This window comes from Hyperolius riggenbachi, chromosome 6, assembly GCF_040937935.1.
Source record: "Hyperolius riggenbachi isolate aHypRig1 chromosome 6, aHypRig1.pri, whole genome shotgun sequence".
NCBI lineage: Eukaryota > Metazoa > Chordata > Amphibia > Anura > Hyperoliidae > Hyperolius > Hyperolius riggenbachi.
Window position 1 is genome coordinate 359,238,413 of NC_090651.1, and position 21,079 is coordinate 359,259,491.

A 21,079-nucleotide genomic window follows, 5' to 3' on the forward strand; every position below is an offset into this window, starting at 1 on the left:
AACATGGCATATTTATCCTACTGTTTTGCTGTTTCTTTTAGCTGGGCCCTGATTTACAGTGATCTTTCAAGTATTCTCTCAAAATATAGTGTTAAACAAGCCATCTCAAAAAACGATGAGTTATCTAAATAGGGATAAGTAGGCAAAGTTCGCTATGTCGGATTTGTGGTGAAACTGGCCGATTCCCTGAGGCCTTGTTCAAATCTAAAACCTCAATCGCTGACGCCACCGTTTTGCAATTTCGTGAGTGCTTTTTTTTTAGTTCCTCCCAGTGCTTACCTGCGTGCTACGATTTTTTGTAAAGCGCTTTCTCTAAGCTCTTTTGCAGAGCGATTTGTTTTTTCCACTTCCTGACTGACAAACGTCAGGAAGTGAACTCTTAAACCCAGAAATGAATAAATACAAGGGGCTTGATTCACAAAGCCGTGCTAACTGTTTAGCACGGGCATGCTAAACAGTTAGCACGTGAAGTGCCACTCGCTGACTTTTGCGCGCGATAACGCGGACTTTTGCACGTGATCACATGGACTTTTGAACGCGATCGGTCGCCGATCGCGTGCAAAAGTCAGCGTCATTGCACACAAATGTCTGCGATCGCGGCACTTTGCACGTGCAAAAGTCTGCGAACGGCATTTCACATGCTAACTGTTTAGCATGCCCGTGCTAAACAGTTAGCACGGCTTTGTGAATCAAGCCCCTTGTATTTATTCATGAAAGTGCTGGGGAAATCGCTATATGTGGCGCTTTTTCAAGCATTTAGCTTCCCTATACCTTCCATTAAGACAAATCGCCCCAGAAATGGTACAGGCAGCGCTTTGGCGAGCGGATTGTCATCAAACCGCTCAGAAGTGAACACTCTCTCATAGGGAATAGTGTTGGGCGAACACCTGGATGTTCGGGTTCGGGCCGAACAGGCCGAACATGGGCCAGATGTTCGGCATGTTCGGCCCGAACGCCGAACTCAATGGAAGTCAATGGGACCCCCGAACATGGGGGCCCTATGGGGTCGCAGGCATAAGGGGGGAGCATGCCCCGGTCGCGGGGGGGGTCGGAAATTCCCCCCACCCCCTCCGCTAGCGCTCCCCCCTCTGCCCGCTTCCCCATAAAAAAAGTTATAGTACCTGGTGCCTGGTGGCTGGCAGTGGAGTGAGGAGGAGGAGGAGTCCGAGTAGCAGAGTGGCGTTGAGGCCGGGCAGCGGGCGGTTCAGCGCTAGTACCCTTGTGGTACTTCCGCCCTTTCTCTGACCTCACGTCCTCTGCATACGAGGGTACGCATCACGCGTACCCTCGTATGCGTCATCACGCAGAGGACGTGAGGTCAGAGAAAGGGCGGAAGTACCACAAGGTACTAGCGCTGAACCGCCCGAACCGCCCGCTGCCCGGCCTCAACGCCACTCTGCTACTCGGACTCCTCCTCCTCCTCACTCCACTGCCAGCCACCAGGCACCAGGTACTATAACTTTTTTTATGGGGAAGCGGGCAGAGGGGGGAGCGCTAGCGGAGGGGGTGGGGGGAATTTCCGACCCCCCCCCGCGACCGGGGCATGCTCCCCCCTTATGCCTGCGACCCCATAGGGGGGCAGTATTCGGCCGAACAGGGCCCTGTTCGGCCGAACAGGGGCCCTGTTCGGCCATGTTCGGCCATGCATTGAACAGTTCGGGCGAACCCCGAACAGTTTGGCCGAACACCACCAGGTGTTCGGCCGAACTCGAACATCACCCGAACAGGGTGATGTTCTGCAGAACCCGAACAGTGGCGAACACTGTTCGCCCAACACTAATAGGGAATCATTGCACGAGTGCTTTTAGGGCGATTTTGAAAATCGCCGGCGCTTAATAAAAGGTGTAAATGCCCTTAGTGTGAACAAGCACTTAGGATTTGTTCACACATAAAAGGTGTACATTTTCAGTCTGGTCCAGTCCTGTCAATTTTGTATTAGTTTAGTATGTGTTTCTATGGCTGTGTTCACACATGAAAAGTGTACATTTATGGTCCATTCAGGACTGATGCAAAACTGGCAGGACAGTACTGGACCAGAAATGTACAGGTCTATGTGAGAACCAAGCCTAAACGTGGTATGAAGCATTAATTCTTTGCTCTAAAACATTATTTACAGCATAAAACTTTCTACCAGAAAAAAAAATGTTAGCAGAACAGCATTCAAACAGGTAGGGTTCATTTCTACTAAGTGGCTCATCCGTGTACGATTCTACCACGGCACCCGTACTGCTGCAAATCCACAGCCCAAATGCATACCTCCCCAGGGCCGGATTTCTGGGAAGGCCACCAAGGTCAAGGCCTAGGGCGATAAAAATCAGCAGGGCGCTGGACTTTGAGAGATAAGAGGTCACATGTCAAAGTAAATCATCTCCCCTGCTTTGCTCTGGTCTGCTTGAATTCCAGAGATCCATGCATCTCTCTCACTTGTGTAGAGTGTTTGAGGACAGTCAGTATGTGTTATCACCTGATGATTATGCCGTATGTATGATGGTGGGGACATACAAGCTGTTGGGAGAAATTCCAGCCTGGGTTTAGTAGCAGAACTCTTGAGTTCTGTAAGTTTTTTTCATGCACAAATTCAGAATCACAAACAGGAATCTTCTCCCTCTGCGCTGTCAGATTTATTACTGGTCTGGTCAGCTCTTAAAGACCTGTGACCTGTTGAATTTATGGTTTGTTTGTTTTTTCCTAGGGAATGACCACAGCATTCTCTTTGCTGCAGCTTAACTCTTTCCTGACTCATTTTAGAAGAGCATTGTACTTTGCTAGCTAGCTATCAGTGAGACAGGATGGCCGGGAATGCTTAGGGCATGCACTGCTTTTTTGCCAAATGAGGGGCAGAGCAGCAAAATGGAGGGGCGCTCATTCAAACCAGTTATTGCTACTCAGAGGGATTGAGAGAATTTGATGAGGGGGGGGGGGGGCGGTTGGTGTCAGCTGGCCTAGGGCACTTGGAAGTACAAATCCGGCCCTGTACCTCCCAACTTTTTGAGATGAGAAAAAGGGACACTTAAGCCACGCCCCAGCCACACTCCTGATCACGCCCCATCATACCCCTAGTCACGCATACCATAAAGATTTCATAAGAAAATGAACCACACTGGTCCTTTCTATCCTGGTTCATTTTCCTTCATAGTAACATTTTAAGATTAGTAATATATCAATTTAAAGGATGGGCATAAAGTTTAGAGTCAATCAACCACATTTTTTTAGTAGAGAAATATATATATATATTTACATAGAGAGAGGGACAAAGTCCTGAAAGAGGGACAAATGAGGAAGACAGAGGGACAGGGCTCCCAAAGAGGGACAGTTGGGAGCTATGGGCAATGATATCCTGAGCCTTGTCATCAAATGACTGAAGCTTCCCCCCTTCCCGTCCAGAATTCAGTGACAGTCCCATGCCCTGATTATCAAGTGACTCACCAGTGTGTGAAGAGCATGGGACTCAGGAAGGCAGCTCACTGATCTGGACAGCATCACTCTTATCTCCTTCTGGTCTGCAGCACAGGTCACGGAGATAAACAAACACAGGCTGCCTGTCACAATCTCCCAAGGATCAGCAGCATGGGTCTTCAACATCACATCCTCTCTGCCTCTGCACATGTCTCCAGTGCAGAGGACAGCGCGGGGATTCTTTCAAATCATGCCCCTCCCTCCTCTTCTTACTAAATGGCCACAGCAGCAACATCATTGGCTGGTGGGAAGCTACTGCTGCTGCTATTGGCCAGATTCTTCTGCTCTGTGAGGAGGGCGGGACTAGTCTCTCCTCGCCGTGAGGAATGCAGGCTGCCCCGTGATACCGTGAAGGGGGCTCCAAAACAGAACTGCCACGGACAGTGGCACTTGGGCCCTCTGCAAAGGCTAAGCCATATTTGGGTGCGTGCTGCAAAAAGCTGCAGCATGCCATCCAGAATGACACTGCAGTGCGATCTAGAAGGCAAGCCATTACAGTAATAGGCAGTGTTTACCAGCCTGACTCGCCATCGGAGAAATGCTACAGATTTGTCCCAAAGCCGGACGTAGTATAAACGGGCCCTAAAATACCGCACTTTCTTCTTGTAGGAAGCTTATATCTAGTGACGATCAGCTAATAAAGATTGCACAGAATTTTGCATACTTTTTTACAATTACACCTATACGTAATTACGATTTGTAAATACATTCGATTTTGTATAATCTTTTGTAATTTCGCTTACATTTTTTGCATTATTTTTGCGTAGTTTTATGCCGACTTTAGCAGTAAATAGCAAAGCCCCCATACATGCTATTGTCAAAAAGATTGCTACATATGTTAAGGAGAGTGGGTATAAGACCAAAAAAAAACTTTTTTTCAAAAGATCTTTGCAGTGTTTAAAAAAATTGCTTTTAAAAATGCAAAGAAATATGTTTTTTTAAACTAAAAAAAAAATTTTCAAACCATTTTTCCTTTGCATTTTTAAAATCTCAAAAACTGCAAGGTCATATTGAAAAATGTTTTTTGACTTGTACACACTATTCTCCTAACATATGTACTGTAGCACTTTTGGTGTGAATAGCATGTATGGGGCAGTGTTGCCAACCTTTCACATTATTTTTTACTGAAAAAAAATGTACTGGCAAAGGATATTTTTTACTGACAAAAACTCCTGTGCACATCATGCCAAAAAATGGTCATGGTCAGGCAACAGAATGTGAGTGTGGTCATGGGTGGGGCCAAATATACATGACCTTAGCAGTGGTGTAAAAGGTCTGCTGGAGAAGTTTGTACTCTGCCGTAGTGTTTCCCCCAAAAATAGATGTAATCTGACTGACAGCATTTCACCAAAAATACAAGTAATCTGGCAGAAGTTCCTCCAAAATACAGATAATATGGCAGTGGTTCCCCCAAAATAGACGTTATCTGGCAGCAGCAGTTCCCCCAACATACACATAATCTGGAAGCGGTTCCCCAGAAAACCTGGGAGCGGATCACCCAAAATACACGTATCACCCAAAATACATGTAATCTGGCAGTAGTGGTTTACCCAAAATACACATAATATGGAAGCAGCGGTTCCTCCAACATACAAAATCTGTCAGTGGTTCCCCAAAATACACATAATCTGGCAGCAGCGGTTCCCGCAACATACACATAATCTGGCAGCAGCGGTTCCCGCAACATACACATAATCTGCAGGGCTGTGGAGTCGGTACAAAAATCATCTGACTCCGACTTCTCAGTTTATGAAACCACTGAGTCCAACTTCAGGTACCCAAAATTGCTCCGACTCTGACTCCTCTACTCCTTAATCTAATTTTTACAAAGGCTATGGATTTTATAAAAAAAATTATCCAATTTCTCAGTTTATTGAAACCACCGACTCCGACTCCAGGTACCCACAATTGCTCTTACTACGACTTCTCGACTCCTTAGTCTAATTTTTACAAAGGCTATGGATTTGGTTCAATAATGATCTCACTCCGATTACTCAGTTTATTGACACCACTGACTCCGACTCCATGTACCCAAAATTGCTCCACCTCCTTGACTCCGACTCCACAGCCCTAATAATCTAGAAGCCGTTCCCCGAAATGCACTTAATCTGGCAGCAACGGTTCCCCTAAAAAAATACAGATAATCTGGCAGCAGTTCCCCCAAAATAGGTACCCCCAGTATAGGTAGCCAGGTCTATAGGTGTCCCCAATTTAAGTAACCAGGTCTATAGGTGTGCCCAGTATAAGTAGCCAGGTATATAGATGTCTCCAGAATAGGTATCCGGGTCTATAGGTGTTCCCAGAATAGGTAGCCAGCTATAGGTGTCCCCAGAATAGGTTGACAGGTCTATAGGTGTCCCCAGAATAGGTATGCAGGTCTATTGGTGTCCCCAGAATATGTAGCCAGGTCTATATGTGTCCCTGTTTAGGTAGCCAGATCTGTAGGTGTCCCCAGTATAGGTAGGCAGGTTTATAAGTGTCCCCAGTATAAGTAGCCAGGTGTATAGATGTCCCCAGAATAGGTAGCCAGATCTATAGGTGTTCCCAGTGTAGGTAGTCAGGACTAAAAGTCTTCCCAGTATAGGTAGCCAGGTCTATAGGTGTCCTCAGTATAAGTAGCCAGGTGTATAGATGTCCCCAAAATAAGTAGCCAGGTCTATAGGTGTCCCCAGAATAGGTAGCCAGATCTATTGGGGTCCCCAGAATAGGTAACCAGGTCTATAGATGTCCCCAGTTTAGGTAGCCAAGATCTATAGGTGTCCCCAGTATAGGTAGCCATAGCCAGGTCTATAGGTGTCCCTAGTTTAGGTAGCCAGGTCTGTAGGTGTCCCCAGAATTGGTAGCCACAGCCAGGACTTGAGGTGTCCCCAGCAGGAGGGGTGGCAGCGCTATAAAGGGGAAGCAGTGGGCACAGCGGCGGGGAAGAGGGATTTTTCCCCCCGTCCCTCACCTGGGGCTCCCCCTTCCTCACTCCCCCCTCCAGAATTAAGCTTTGTGGGCAGCTGGCAGTGGGCAGGGAAACAGCTTACGTCTGCTTGTTCCTTGTGCAAGAGGGAGCTCTGCATGCCGCTAGTCTGGTCTGGTCAAGGAAGAAGTAAGTCCCCGCCCACTGCCAGCTGTGTACAAAGTTTTTGCCCTCATTCTCAACCCTTGACTGAAGAGGGAAGCTGGGGCAAGTTGTTCATCGCGGATGGCAGGAAGAGTGAATGAGGAGTTACAGGAGACCCTTGTTTGCCAACTGGAGGGAGCCATCTCCCAGCCTTGAACCCAACATGTCCCTGTTCAGCAGGTGCCTGTAGCCAGTAGCACCAGGTGTGCTGGAGATCTGCTGGGTCTAACAAAGGTCCTGTACAAGTCTGAGCTGCCCACAGAGGATTTGGCAGAATCTTCCAGTCAACACCAGCGGCTGACCCGCATGGTGGCTGACTCCATAGGGTCACTTACTCAGTACATTTGACAGCAAGAACACCAAGGACCCCATGGAGTACTGGATTTCCAGACTAGACACCTTTCAGTTTTTATATTTTCTTATGCAGAGAGAGATGAAAGCATCCCAAAAATTTACAGCACAACGAGTTCTGCCGACGGAGGTCAAAAACAGTGCACTTATCTCACACGAGATAACTCTATTGAAGCTGCTAATGGGTTAAATAGTGAAAGGTAAGCTCCCCTTTAAAGTTGTACTATTGAGAGAATCGTTTTTTTTTTTCTCTTTCAATAGTTTTTATTGAGAAATGAGTTGTATACAAGGTGATAAACATTTGTGAAACACGTTTTTAACACTTCCATGGGTTGTAAAGAAGTTAACAATTTCTCAAAGTTGCTATATGATAAGGAGTTATACAGTTTAGTTGAGAAAAAGGACCATTTAGGTCAAACAAGAAAAACAGACTGTAGATATACTACAATTTAAGTGATAACTAGACTAGCTGGTCAAAACTAAAACAAGTAAGTAATACAGGTTGTCAGTTATCATCAGTGCTGCTCGGATACCACTTTCCACTAACTGGATCTAATTCGGATCCGGATACTCAGATACCCGTTCCGGGTCGGATATCCGAGTTTAAAATTTTCCAATCCAGATCCGAATCGGATATCCGACCTCAGTATCCGTCCGTATTCGGATATCTCGATAGAAAACCGGAAATGACCTGAAAATGGCTTAAAATGCTTCCAAAAGTCTCTCTCTCTCTCTCTCTCTCTCTCTCCCTCTCTCTCTCTCTCTCTGATTTTTGCCATTGAAGGTGATTTTAGCTTCTGCTCGGATATCTGAACTAACTATCTGCCTGGATTTCAAATTTCAGATGGGAAATCAGAGTTTGCTCGGATGGTCTATTCGGATTTAAAAAAATATCCGAATTGCTATTCAAAGTTCGGATTATCTGGGTAGTTCGGATATCCGAAATCTTGCTGAGCACCACTGGTTATCATCACGTAAAGGGGAAAGAATACCTGCAAACAAAGTTATGTCCAGGAACTCATATCACCGTCTGGGCCTGTTGTATCAGAGGAGAAGAAGGGGAGGGATGAGGGAGGGTTTAGTTTAGTTAGTATTTAAGTTATATAGGGATAGGTAATGACGTTTAGAAGGTTAGTGTTAAAACCAAGGAAAATGTATTATTAAATGGAGAGTTGCGGTGTAATAATTTGCCAGTGTATGTCAATGTCAAAGTTGTGCTTAGAGGGAGGGTTAGTGTTTCTATTTCTAAGGAGTTTCTTCATTGTGAAGTTTTAATTAGTTAATTGAATTAGCCGGGATAGGGTAAGGATATCCATGGAGTTCCAATTTGAAAGTATTAGTTGACGTGCATCACATATAATATGGCTGATAATGAATCTATGTTGGAGGGAACATTTGTCAATGTCTAGTAATAATAGAGCAAGTTGAGGTGTAAGTGTGAAGGAGTTTTGTGTAATGAAGGCTATAATATCTCTAATTAAGCCCAAATGGTTGGATTATTAGGCATTCCCATCAAATGTGTAGGAGTGTACCATGTTGGTTACAGTTTCTCCAACAAAGTAGGCTATTTTTATTGGAGATGGTGGATAGAATTCTAGATGTTATGTACCATTTGCACAAGATCTTTTGAGAGGTTTCCAGGTGGTTAATGCACTTGGATTTTTTATTGAGGTTGAAGAAGGCTTTTCTTTTTATTGTTTTTAATGTTGGGGGGTGTAAATCTGAGGCCCCAACTTTAATATATTTATTTAAGGGAGATAGTGAGGACATGGACATTTGTTCACACCACATCGAGATACCACCTTTTGATAGAAGGTGGGTTTTAAAACTGTTCCACAATGCCATAAGCAGGCATTGTGCAATAAATGGAGAACTTTTATGAAGGTGTTCTATGCGTATGTAGGTATAGAGAGAATTATGTTTTAGATGCAATTTTTGTTGAAGTGAGGTGAACGGGATTAATTTGTCATCTTGTAGGAGGTCATCTATGTGTGTGATCCCTGAAGAAGTCCAGCGTTGGAGATCAATGTAGGGAGTAATAGATGAGATTACAGATAAAGGAATATGGAGTCTAGTCATTTCCGAAGCTGAAGGTTTGAGTTTCAGAACTTTTTTCCAAGCTTTAATGGAGAATCATTTTTTTAAGCATCTTCTGCAGCTGTAATTGGCAGGGCTGGGCCGAGGCAGAGGCAAGAGAGGCTCCAGCCTCAGGGCGCAGTAGAGGAGGGGGCGCACTCGCTCAGCTATCATTTCCTTATTGTGTTTGAAGCAGACAGAAATAAGAAAAATGGATACATGGCAGTGACTACAAGCCAGATAACTAGAGATTAAGGTTGGGGGGAGGGCCTTAGTCTAATAGCAATCAGTGTGAGATGGCTGAGGTGGGAGAAATGGGTGAAGGGGACTCATTGCTGTGTCCCAGCCTTGGGTGCTGGAGGACCTTGTCCTGGTTCTGGTAATTAGCACCATGTGTGCCTTTGAGAACTTTAACACCCCTTTGCAGCCAGTAGGAGTCAGGTCTAGCTTGGTTTAAAATACTTGCAGCCCTGCCTGAGTTATCTGGTGTAAGATTAACAGGGCAAAGCTGCTGCAGCTTGCTATACTCAGGCTGCCTCCCTCAGCCTAACGCAGTGCGGCAAAGAGAGAGCCCAATATTTTCCTGATACAGACACAGGATCGGCTCTCCATTTCCACCAATGAGCGGCACGGGCACCTATACCTGGCTACCTATACTAGGGGCATCTATATCTGGCTAGGACAGGGGGATGAGCTGAGACAGAAGGGGACAAGAGGTAACACAGGGGGATAAAAGAGGCACAGAGGGAACAGAAGCGGACAAAAGAGGCACAGGGAGAAAAGAGATGAGATGGGAACATGAGGTCACACAGAAGGACACAAAAGAGGCACAAACTGAGGTGAGACAGAGGGGGGACAAGAGATGCACAGGAAGATAAGAGGGGGACAAAAGAGAATGGATAAAGGATAAGAACGGACCTACAAGTCCCTATCTCATTTGTTAACCAGGGACTACCTGTATTTTGCTAGTATTTGGCTCCACCCACAACATGCCATGGCCACGGCTACTTTGCTGTGCTGTGCATGCCGCTTTCTTCACTGTTGAAGCCATGCACATTTTTTGCAGCAGCGCACTTCGAGCACAGACACAGGGGTGGGGTGGCTAGTGGGCGGGTACAGCAACCAGTGGGTGGGCCCAGGGAGGGGGGGCCAAGGCCTGATGGTGTGTGAGGGGCCCCAAAATTTCTGATGGCGGCCCTGGGCACTGTAATACTGACTTGATCCTCTAGGTCTAGGTCACAAGCCTATAATTTTCTATAGGCAGCGCTGAAGGCACACTGCCCCACCTTCTAACCTCTGCGTTTCCTTCCCTGTTGTTTCCTCCCCACTACCCTTGTAAGCTTGCAAGGGCAGGGACCTCCTCCTAGTGTTTCTCATACTGCTGTAATTTTATCATATGCACAAGTACCAACTACACATCAACCATGTATGTATTTGTATTCAATGTCAGGACTGTACAGTAAACTGCATTTCTTATGTATATTTGTTCAACATTATTTGTTTGTACAGTGCTACGGAAGATGTTGATGCTATATAAATACATTAAAAAAAATAATAATAATAATATGACGTGTGATCAGGACCTGAAGAAGGATGTCAGTATTACAGCGCAGGTATATAACAAAGTTCTCCCTGCACCACTCTGAATTAGGCAGAAGGGAGGCACACTGACAGGCTGGGGGAGATAATAAATGATATATGGCACCGCAGAGCACATCAAAAGAATAAATAAATAAAAAATCCCTGTTAAAAGTGCTGCCGTCCTAATTTTTCTTTGCAAAAAAAAAAATTCCTTTTGCTTTCGGAAGGCAAAATTATATTAAGAGTTGTTTTTAGTAATCGGCCTTTTGGTCTTTTTTAGCTCCATATACTCTCTTAGTGGTTCTGGGTCACCATGTGCTATTTGGATATAACGAGCTGACTTGATAAAGTTAGAGAAACGATTGTTTAGAGATATTTTTATTGAAGATTTTTGAGTTACACATCAACTAATATACATCTCTTTAAAGGAAATAAAAATAAGAGTAACCTTGTTGTTATAGAATAAAGATTTTGGAGCACATGCTAAATACCCCCCCCCCCCCCAACTTTCTAGGATCAGTAATTATTATTTTACGTTTACCCTACTTCTGCTTGCGAGCTATGAGGAACAGGACACCTTCATAATCAGTTAAATCGCTCTCAGATTTCCTTGGGGTAACATCACATTGGAGAACATTCATTCCTTCTTCAACAAGTACCTCTTTCACAAATTTTTCATCATAGGTAAACATACGGAACTTCTGTCTCCCAACTGTGTAATATGAGCAATTTATTGCCCCAAGCATGATCAGGGGACCTCCTGGTTTTAACTGCCCTAAGATCTTTTTCAGGATTCTCTTGTAGTCATCTTTATTTTCACAGACCCCATCCAGCAACAAAGCAGTGATGACACAGTCGGCCTGAGGAACCCCTATCAGGTCTTTCTGAGATTCTGTCTCAGTGTCAAATTTCACAACTTTAATGGCTGACTTCAGCTTCATCTCTTTCGCCTCCCATTGGTCACTGGAAAAAAAATAGACTTTATTAAACCGAGGATCGTGGATAATACAAGTGCTGCTTTGCTATAACAACACCATCAAAAGTCATTATTACATTCCATAAGAACTTACCTTTTTCCTTCTATGTCAGTATCATGAGCAGCCATGTGCCCCCATCTAAACGCTCCAGTATCATCATCCTGCCATTTTTTAATCTCCTTCATGCATTGCTCATTGGCCCTCATCAGGATAATTTCTCGGAAGAACTTAGTGGCAGAAAAGAGGTAGTGAACCGTGGCGGTGGCACTGATGTCAGCCAAAATATTCCCACTTATGTCACCTGTGGGGGTACATAGCATAATAAACTGAAATTGTAATGAATGGAAAATGAAGACTACCATAGTTTTTACCAATACTGGAGACAAAGAACAAAGCCTTAAAAAGCAAATTAATCTCATAAGAGGTAGGAGCAGCATCAGAGAGGTTGACCACATTTTTTAAATGTATTTTTATCTGTAGAGCCAACATATTCCATAGCGCTGTACAATGTGAAAAACATACAACAACGGGGAGCATAAATACATGAGCAGTTCAACATACCATACAATCAGGACAACCAGTGACACAAGTACCGATACATACAATTGAGGGGTACTTTGAATAACATCACCAACAGGGTTGCTCGGGTAGTACTTTTTAATACCCGCCCGGATCCAGATCCGGGTACCCAGATATCTGGATCCGATTCGGGTACCCGGATCCGACCTTGCGGATACCCGAGTGAATTCGGGTATCCAACCAAATTACCCTCGGGTACCCGACCTATTCGGGTATCTGGATAGAAAAACCGGAAGTGCCCTTTAAATAGCTTTAAAAGGGGGTTTTTAGGGTAAATGATGCATGTAGCATCATGTTTTTTTTAAAGGGAAACGCTAATTTATTATTTGGTGGACATAAAATGAAAAAAAAAAAAAGCTGTCATTTAACATCAGGCCTAGGTTCCAGACAGCGGTCGTGCAGCCCACATTGTGTCCAAAGTCCTATCGCACAACTGGGACATGACAGTTTTCAGCCCAGACGCCTCCAAAAAATGACACCGCAATTGTGTTTTGGGTTGAATATAGGTGGTGGTATCAGCAGCAGTGGCCTGTGGCACCGTGGCGGTTGGAGCCAGCGCCAGCTTGCTTCAGCCTCTTGAACTCCTCATGCTCAAGAACATGTTTTTTTTGGCTAGATGGGTGATGAAGCTGGAGGTGCCATACTTGTAGGGGTCACAACCTCTGCTCATCTGTAGTTTGCACACATTGCATATGGCAAACTTGCTTTTCAATGAGGGCAGAGTGAAAAACCGCCAGATTGGGGGGGTGAAGATTCCCCTGCAGCCTGAATGGGATGCTGTGGCTTTTCTCCCTGTGCCGGTTGGGGGTTGAGTGGTGCGGCTGGTGGTAGCGGCAGAAGGATGTGGTGGGTCCCGCATTCCATGGCCACTGTTTGCAATGCTGATCCTCCGTGCCAAACCCACCGATGCATCCTCCTCCTCAGAGTCAGAGCTGACATCCCCATCCTGTGCATGGTAGTCACGGTCCTTCATCCCATCATCAACATCATACCCCCCTCCTCAAAACCCAGAACATCCTCCTCAAACTCCTTGCGGCTAACAGCCCTGAGTTCAATCGTGGCGCCTGAAGCAAAAAGCTTGCTGACTGAGGGTAGGCTGCCCGCTGGGTTCGAAACTGACACGGCAGACCTTCTGAGGGTGGCCGTAATGTTGCTCCCTGTCCTCTTGCCCTTGCTGCCCCTCCCCCGGCTGCCGGTGCCAGCAAACATAGTACAACTTATACGAGATGATGTCACCAGATGATGTGGGGTACTTTTACTTTAACCTCCTTGCCGGTTATCCCGAGCTCAGCTCGGGGTAACCTGCGCAGGAGGATTTCTCAGGCCCCGCTGGGCCGATTTGCATAATTTTTTTTTCCTGCACGCAGCTAGCACTTTGCTAGCTGCGTTGCATAGTACGATCGCCGCCGATTCGCCGCTACCCGCCGCGCCGAGTCGCTCCCCCCCCCCGCCCCAGACCCCTGCGCAGCCTGGCCAATCAGTGCCAGGCAGCGCTGGGGGGCGGATTGGGATTCCCTGTGACGTCCCGACGTTGATGACGTCGGTAACGTCATCCCGCCCGGTCGCCATGGCGACCGGGGAAGCCCAGCAGGAAATCCTGTTCTGAACGGGATTTCCTGCTTACTCTGATCGCCGAAGGCGATCGGAGTGGGTGGGGGGATGCCGCCGCTTAGCGGCTATCATGTAGCGAGCCCTGGGCTCGCTACATGATTTAGAAAAATAAAAATAAAAAAAATAGTGCTGCGCTGCCTCCTTGCCGGGGGACTTAGACCGGCAAGGAGGTTAATGAAATCGGGGTTGGACTTTAAATCAAATCAGCACAGAGTGACAGACCGCAGAGTAGAGGGCAGACAGTGCACACTATCTGTCTAACTGTCACACTGACAATGCTTAGCACAGCAGCACTGCAGTAATCTGTAGTAAGCTAACACAGTACTACTCTCTCTAACAACTAACTGCAGTACTAACTAACTATATAATACAATACAATAACACAGTAATCCTATTCCCTAACCTATACTGTCCTGCTGGCCTGCACAGCACACACAGACACAGACAGGACCTAACTGAGTGAATGAAATCAAACAATTACACTAGCTAGCTAAAAAAAAACAATAGAACAATAGTGTAGTGAAGGTGTTTAGCACTCAAAGCTTTAGGTTTATCACTGTATACAGGCAGCACTTGCTAAGCCAACAGCACTGGAGCAAGTCTGTCATTTTCCAGCCAGCCAGCCACACAAGCAAGGACGATCTGTCTCATCATGCCAGCCCTCCTTATTACACAGGGGGGCTGGCCAGGGTTCCCTTCTGTGATTGGGCGCCATGGTTTAGGCTGGGAGGCCTCTGATTGGCTCAATGAGGTCAGGTGGGGCTGGCCAGAGTTCCCCTCTGTGATTGGTTGCTAGGGCTTCTGCTGGGAGCTCTCTGATTGGCTGGGAGCCCTCTGATTGGCTCAATGACATCATCTCCCTTGTTACAGTACCCAGATCCGGATATCCATCGGATATCTGCGGGTACCCGCGGGTATCTGGATGATGCAGCCAGATACCCGCATAGAGCTATCCAGATATTGGCCCAGGTATCTGGATCTGGATTCGACCCGGATAGCGTAAAAATGGTCGGGTACCCAGGTTTACCCGGGTACCCGGATCCTGGTGAGCATCCCTGATCACCAATACTGATAAATGTTCATTTGATAAATTGCAGCCCTTGCAAGCGTATAATCTAGAGGGTATTGGGGTCGAGACAATGGGTGAGTAGAAAAGGGGTTAGCAAATGAGACAGTGGCCCATATGCAATTCACATTCTCACCTAAGTTTTCTCTTAGGATATCAGTTTTAATCTTCTGTTTAAAATAACTTTTCAGTAATTTGCAATTGAAAAAAAAATACCAAAAATAGGTGGCCAAGTGATGTCAAAATAATTCAATGTATTTTCTTGGTTTCTTGTGGCTTAAAAAGCATTTTATTGACAAAGTGTAAAAATGTCGACTTGGAGAAAACTAAGGAGAAAAAGTGAATTGCATATGGTCCAGTGAGTTTTAAAGTGGTCTGAAACACCAACATAACGTTCAATAAAAATGTGTTTTTCTACTTTTTATTACTCATACAGTTATCATATTTGCTTTTGTGTATAAGTAAGATTGTCTGTTTACAAATTACAAGTTTGCAAAGTGTAGTTTATCTTGCCCTGAAACCTGCCATTGCATTTTATTCAAACTGCTTTTTATTATATATTAACATCTTCTAATTAGCTGTTCTGGGCTGTTTGTGTGCTTAAAGCACAGAGAGCTTCACATAGAGCTCCTTTTCACTTGTTACACTATGTTTACACACATGTATCAACATTGGAATGCAAGCAAAAATACCGTTATCTCCAGTTTGGAAGCAGATTTGAAGCTGAATAGCAGGGAAAAGTGCTTTGTTTAACCATTTCAGTGAAGTTCTGCTAAAAAAAAAAAATTCTGGGATAGTAGCTTTCAAGCTGTGAGGAATCTTTTAGAGCAAAGTAGAAATGCTGACTTTCGGACCACTTTAAATTCTAGCTATAGCAAATTATAAGCTTGTCTGAAAAAAGTGTGTCTTGTGGGTATGTTTGAAAATTTCCAGGCTTGGAGCATGAAGGATAGGCTGTGGTAGATAGTTTCAAAGGAGAGGTCGCACACCCGAGAAGTCCTGGATGCTAGAGTGAAAGGAGATGACCAAGCTGGACAACAAGAGGGTCTCTTGGGAAGAGCAAAGACAAAGGTTCTGGGAGGGATGATATCTGGAGATTAATAAGGAAATGTGTGTAGAGGATAGCCTATGTACAGGGCCGGCCCTAGACTTTTTGCCGCCTGAGGCAAAAAAAATTTTGGGTGGCGGCGGGGGGATGGATCGCTCTGGGGGGCCGCCGAGCTGGAGGGGTAGCTGGCAGGACGGGGGTATTGGGCCTAGCGGCGGGGAGGGGGTCGTACCCCCCCCTCCCTCGCCTGGGTCCCCCGAACTGCGCTCCCCTCCAGCCTTACATAGAAGAAGCAGCCGCTATTTGTAAGACGCACGGGCGGGGAGGACTCACCTTTTCCCAGCGTGCGCTCCACTGACATCACTTCCTGCAGCGTTGCAGGAAGTGACGTCAGTGGAGCGCACGCTGGATCGAGGAAGAGGTGAGTCCTCCCCGCCCGTGCCTCTTACAAATAGCGGCTGCTTCTATGTAAGGCTGGAGGGGAGCGGAGGACGGGGGACCCAGGCGAGGGAGGGGGGGGGGTCCGACCGCCCCTCCCCGCCACTAGGCCCAATACCCCCGTCCTGCCAGCTACCCCTCCAGCTCGGCGGCCGGCTCCCCGCACGGACGGGCGGATGCCGCCCCTGGAAATTTGCCGCCTGAGGCAAAAGTTTCACCCCGCCTCATGAGCGGGCCGGCCCTGCCTATGTAGAGCTTTGTATGAGAGTGTTAGGAGTTTGAACTGCATCCTTTGGGTGATTGTTAGCCAATGGAGGGATTAGCAGAGAGGCAGCCTCAGAGGAGTGGGAGGGGAGGTGGATGAGATGGGCAGAAGAGTTCAGTAGGGACTACTAGATAGATGCCTTTTTTATTTTCCTTAATTTTTGCTGTGCCTTAATGGCTGGGTAAGTTGTGAGATACCCCAGTTCTTCCCCTCTTTACCATCCTCTCTGCTTTTTTGTATAATGCATTTTTTTCTGACATTTGTAAGAAGAAAGAAGCAACGGGGGTGTTGATAGACCCTAAAGGGGCAATTTGTCTTGCAGGGGAATTGTGAGAAAACACTGCCACTCTGCTTCATGTGCAGGACATATACAGGATTTCCTGCAATCCCACCTTCAAATGGTTTGAAACCTTCTTATGTTTTAAAACCTACTTAACAGTCTTTAGATGAAAAGAGAAGTTAGGACAGGTATGAGGAAGGAGGGTAATAATTTGAAACGGAATGGGGTCAAAGGAACAGGTAGTGAGGCAGACTTTGAAGATGGTCACTTTTGAGAGAACTGAGTAACACAATATTATTTTATTATCATTTAGTATTTATATAGCGCCAACATCTTCTGCAACGCTGTACAGTATATTTTCTTGTCACTTATCTGCCTCTCAGAGAAGCTCACAATCTAATCCATACCATAGTCATATGTCTATGTATGTATCATGTAGTATATGAATCACAGATTGGGGCCAATTTTGGGGTGAAGCCAATTAACTTACCTGTGTGATTTTGGGATGTTGGAGGAAGCCAGCCCGGAACAAACCTACGCAGACCCAGGGAGGAGAACATACACACTCTGTGCAGATAGTGCTCTGGCTGGGATTCTAACCAGGAACCAAGTCAACACATGTTAGAGCGGAGGTGGAGGGAAGGGTCAGTCAATGTTATTGACTTTAAGAAGAGTTTTTGGCAAAATGGTATTGAGGGACATTAATGGCCTCGATTCATCATTCTCTTTGAGATAACTTTTTCCAGTTTGTTAAATTACCGAATTCGAAGTTTAGCGATTTCTAGTTGTATTCATCAAGGTTTTTCCTCATTCGGTGTGAATTCGCTAACAATTCGGTAACCATTCGGTAACGTGTCGATATTTCCATTTTACAGCGGTAATTTAACACAAGGCCATAAGATTCCCATGGAATTGTGGGTAAAAGGCAGTCCTTTGAACACTACGTAGCAACATTCTGAATAGGGCTTTACACCTGGACCAGGATTCTGAAAGTGGTTGGGACAATCCCACAATTTGATAGGAGCCTTTTCTAAAAAAAAATATAGTGCAGCTAGCAAATTAGTTAACCCTGACACTGCCTGTGTTCTCTTACAAGATGATTCAAGAGAAATGCAGATGTCGTGTTATAGCAAATAAATCTATTCTCTTACAAATTTATATGGTTGCAGACCTTATTCTTGCCCTTCTGCGCCTTTGAATCACTCTCAGCTGATACATAACCACTTCAAATGGCTCCATCTTCTCTGTCAGCAATGATCTGGCAGGAATAACGACAGAGCAGTGAAGGAGATAACTAATCCTAAATGTAACGCTAAACCACGCCCACTTTCTTTTTCATGAATTGCACTTTATTCCGTTTTAGCGAATCGTTACCGAATGTTCGCTAACAGCTGTAGATAACTTTGATGAATCCTGAAATGAAGTTAACAAATTCGGTATTTTACCAAACTGTTGTTATCAAATTTGCTAAGTGTTGATGAATCGAGGCCTCCGATGAGAAGGGCTTTTGAATAGGTTATCAGGGTGGTGGGACATTGAGCATGAAGCACCTTTTCAATCAGTTTGAATAAATGAACGTTATGAAAGTATGGTCTTCCTTTTAGGAGAATGAAGGGTGAAGAGCACCTCTGATTGTTATTCATGGTAAGCCATCACTAAAAGTGGGGAAGAGGATAGCTAAGCGTCAGTATTACAAAAGAGCCATCAGCTTTGTCACTTTCTCCTGGTATCCACCAGCCTATCTTCCTCTTGTATTTCACATCCTGCTGGGACATTCATTACAGCTGATATCTGGATTAAGAAATTAGTTCCTATGGATTCTATGTTGGGAGATTTTTCTTTTTTAACAGCATACTTCATGTATTACAATTATGAGTTAACTATTCCCATTGTCTACCTACCTACCTGATTTAAAGGCAATGCTCATTTTCTGCATGGGAAGTTTCAGTACATCCTCTGTAAAGGGCATGTTGCGTTTTCCAGAATAATACGTTTCCAGCAGTCCTCTGGAATCATGATGTTTGTGCATATAGTGGAGTTTATCGGAGTTGCTGTCCATCTTGTATATCAGGCAGAAGACACTCCACCACTTTCCACTCTAGGATTCTGATAATGAGAAGGACCTGGAGCCTCTTTTATAGGCATCAGTCATCAGCAATTCAAACTATTATTTGCTCATCATGTGCTCAGGATCCGGGTTATGGGAAGTCAGCTGAGTGTGTTTTTATTTGATCATAAAGCTGTACTTTTTTAGGGTAAAGGGAAGGTAATTTTGCATATATAGCACCCAGGCCCACCATCAGGGGGGGACATCCGTGACTCCCGTCACGGGCCTGGGGCCTGCAGGGGGCCCCATCCCCGCCGCGGCCATGGCGGGTGCTGTGGGTGCCACCCGGCCGCCGCTCAACCCCTCTGGCCGCTGCTCCCTCCCTCCATCCCTCTAGCCGCCGCCGCTGCCTCCGCCGCGTCAGACCCCGATCAGGCGGCGACAATAGTGCGGGCGCTAGGACCCAGCGCCCGCACTGATATGCGGAAGTGACATCACTTCCGCATATAGAGCGGGTGCGTCCGGCGCCCGCTCTTACTGGTCGTGTCACCCCTGATCTTGAGGTCTGACGCTGGGCTGCTGGCAAGGTAGGGGAAGCAGGGGCGGCGGCTGGGGGGGGGGGGGCTCCCTGTCACCCACTAGCTAAAGGGCCTCCCTGTCACTTACTCACTAGCTAAAGGGGCTCCCTGGCACTCACTCACTAGCTAAAGGGGCTCCCTGTCACTCACTCACTCCCTAAAGGGCCTCCCTGTCACTCACTCACTACCTAAAGGGCCTCCCTGTCACTCACTCACTACCTAAAGGGCCTTCCTGTCACTCACTCACTACCTAAAGGGCCTCACTGTCACTCACTTACTAGCTAAAGGGGCTCCCTGTCACTCACTCACTCCCTAAAGGGCCTCCCTGTCACTAACTCACTACCTAAAGGGCCTCACTGTCACTCACTCACTACCTAAAGGGCCTCCCTGTCACTCACTCACTACCTAAAGGGCCTCACTGTCACTCACTCACTGCCTAAAGGGGCTCCCTGTCACTCACTCACTAGCTAAAGGGCCTCCCTGTCACTCACTCACTAGCTAAAGGGGCTCCCTGGCACTCACTCACTAGCTAAAGGGGCTCCCTGTCACTCACTCACTCCCTAAAGGGCCTCCCTTTCACTCACTCACTAGCTAAAGGGCCTCCCTGTCACTCACTCACTACCTAAAGGGCCTCCCTGTCACTCACTCACTACCTAAAGGGCCTCACTGTCACTCACTCCTAGCTAAAGGGGCTCCCTGTCACTCACTCACTCACTCCCTAAAGGGCCTCCCTGTCACTCACTCACTACCTAAAGGGCCTCACTGTCACTCACTCACTACCTAAAGGGCCTCCCTGTCACTCACTCACTCCCTATAGGGCCTCACTGTCACTCACTCACTGCCTAAAGGGGCTCCCTGTCACTCACTCACTCCCTAAAGGGGCTCCCTGTCACACACTCACTAGCTAAAGGGGCTCCCTGTCACTCACTCCCTAAAGGGCCTTACTGTTACTCACTCACTACCTAAGGGGCCTCACTGTCACTCAGTCACTACCTAAAGGGCCTCACTGTCACTCACTCACTACCTTAAAGGCCTCACTGTCACTCACTTACTGCCTAAAGGGGATCCCTGGCACTCACTCACTGCCTAAAGGGGCTCCCTGTCACTCACTCACTAGCTAAAGGGCATCCCTGTCACTCACTCACTAGCTAAAGGGGCTCCCTGTCACTCCCTCACTGCCTAAAGGGCCTCCCTGTCACTCACTCACTAGCTAAAGGGGCACCCTGTCACTCACTCACTCCCTAAAGAGGCTCCCTGTCACTCACTCACTAGCTAAAGGGGCTCCCTGTCACTCCCTCACTGCCTAAAGGGCCTCCCTGTCACTCACTCACTAGCTAAAGGGGCACCCTGTCACTCACTCACTCCCTAAAGAGGCTCCCTGTCACTCACTCACTAGCTAAAGGGGCTCCCTGTCACTCACTCACTCCCTAAAGGGGCTCCCTGTCACTCACTAAATAGCTAAAGGGGCTCCCTGTCACTCACTCACTAGCTAAAGGGGCTCCCTGCCACCCACTCACTAGCTAAAGGGGCTCCCTGGCACTCACTCACTAGCTAAAGGGGCTCCCTGTCACTCACTCACTAGCTAAAGGGACTCCCTGGCACTCACTCACTAGCTAA

At 46.5% G+C, this 21,079-nt stretch overlaps 1 protein-coding gene across 1 annotated transcript; it reads right to left on the bottom strand.

Moving 5' to 3' along the window:
- Positions 1 to 10,935: 10,935 nt before the first annotated feature.
- LOC137523012 (indolethylamine N-methyltransferase-like) lies at positions 10,936 to 18,932 on the bottom strand. Its single transcript, XM_068243187.1, has 3 exons — positions 18,743 to 18,932; positions 11,644 to 11,851; positions 10,936 to 11,536 (listed from the first exon to the last, which is right to left on the bottom strand). Exons 1-3 carry the CDS (start codon positions 18,894 to 18,896, stop codon positions 11,116 to 11,118), a joined length of 783 nt encoding a protein of 260 aa, XP_068099288.1. The 5' UTR covers positions 18,897 to 18,932; the 3' UTR covers positions 10,936 to 11,115.
- Between the last annotated feature and the right edge of the window lie 2,147 nt (positions 18,933 to 21,079).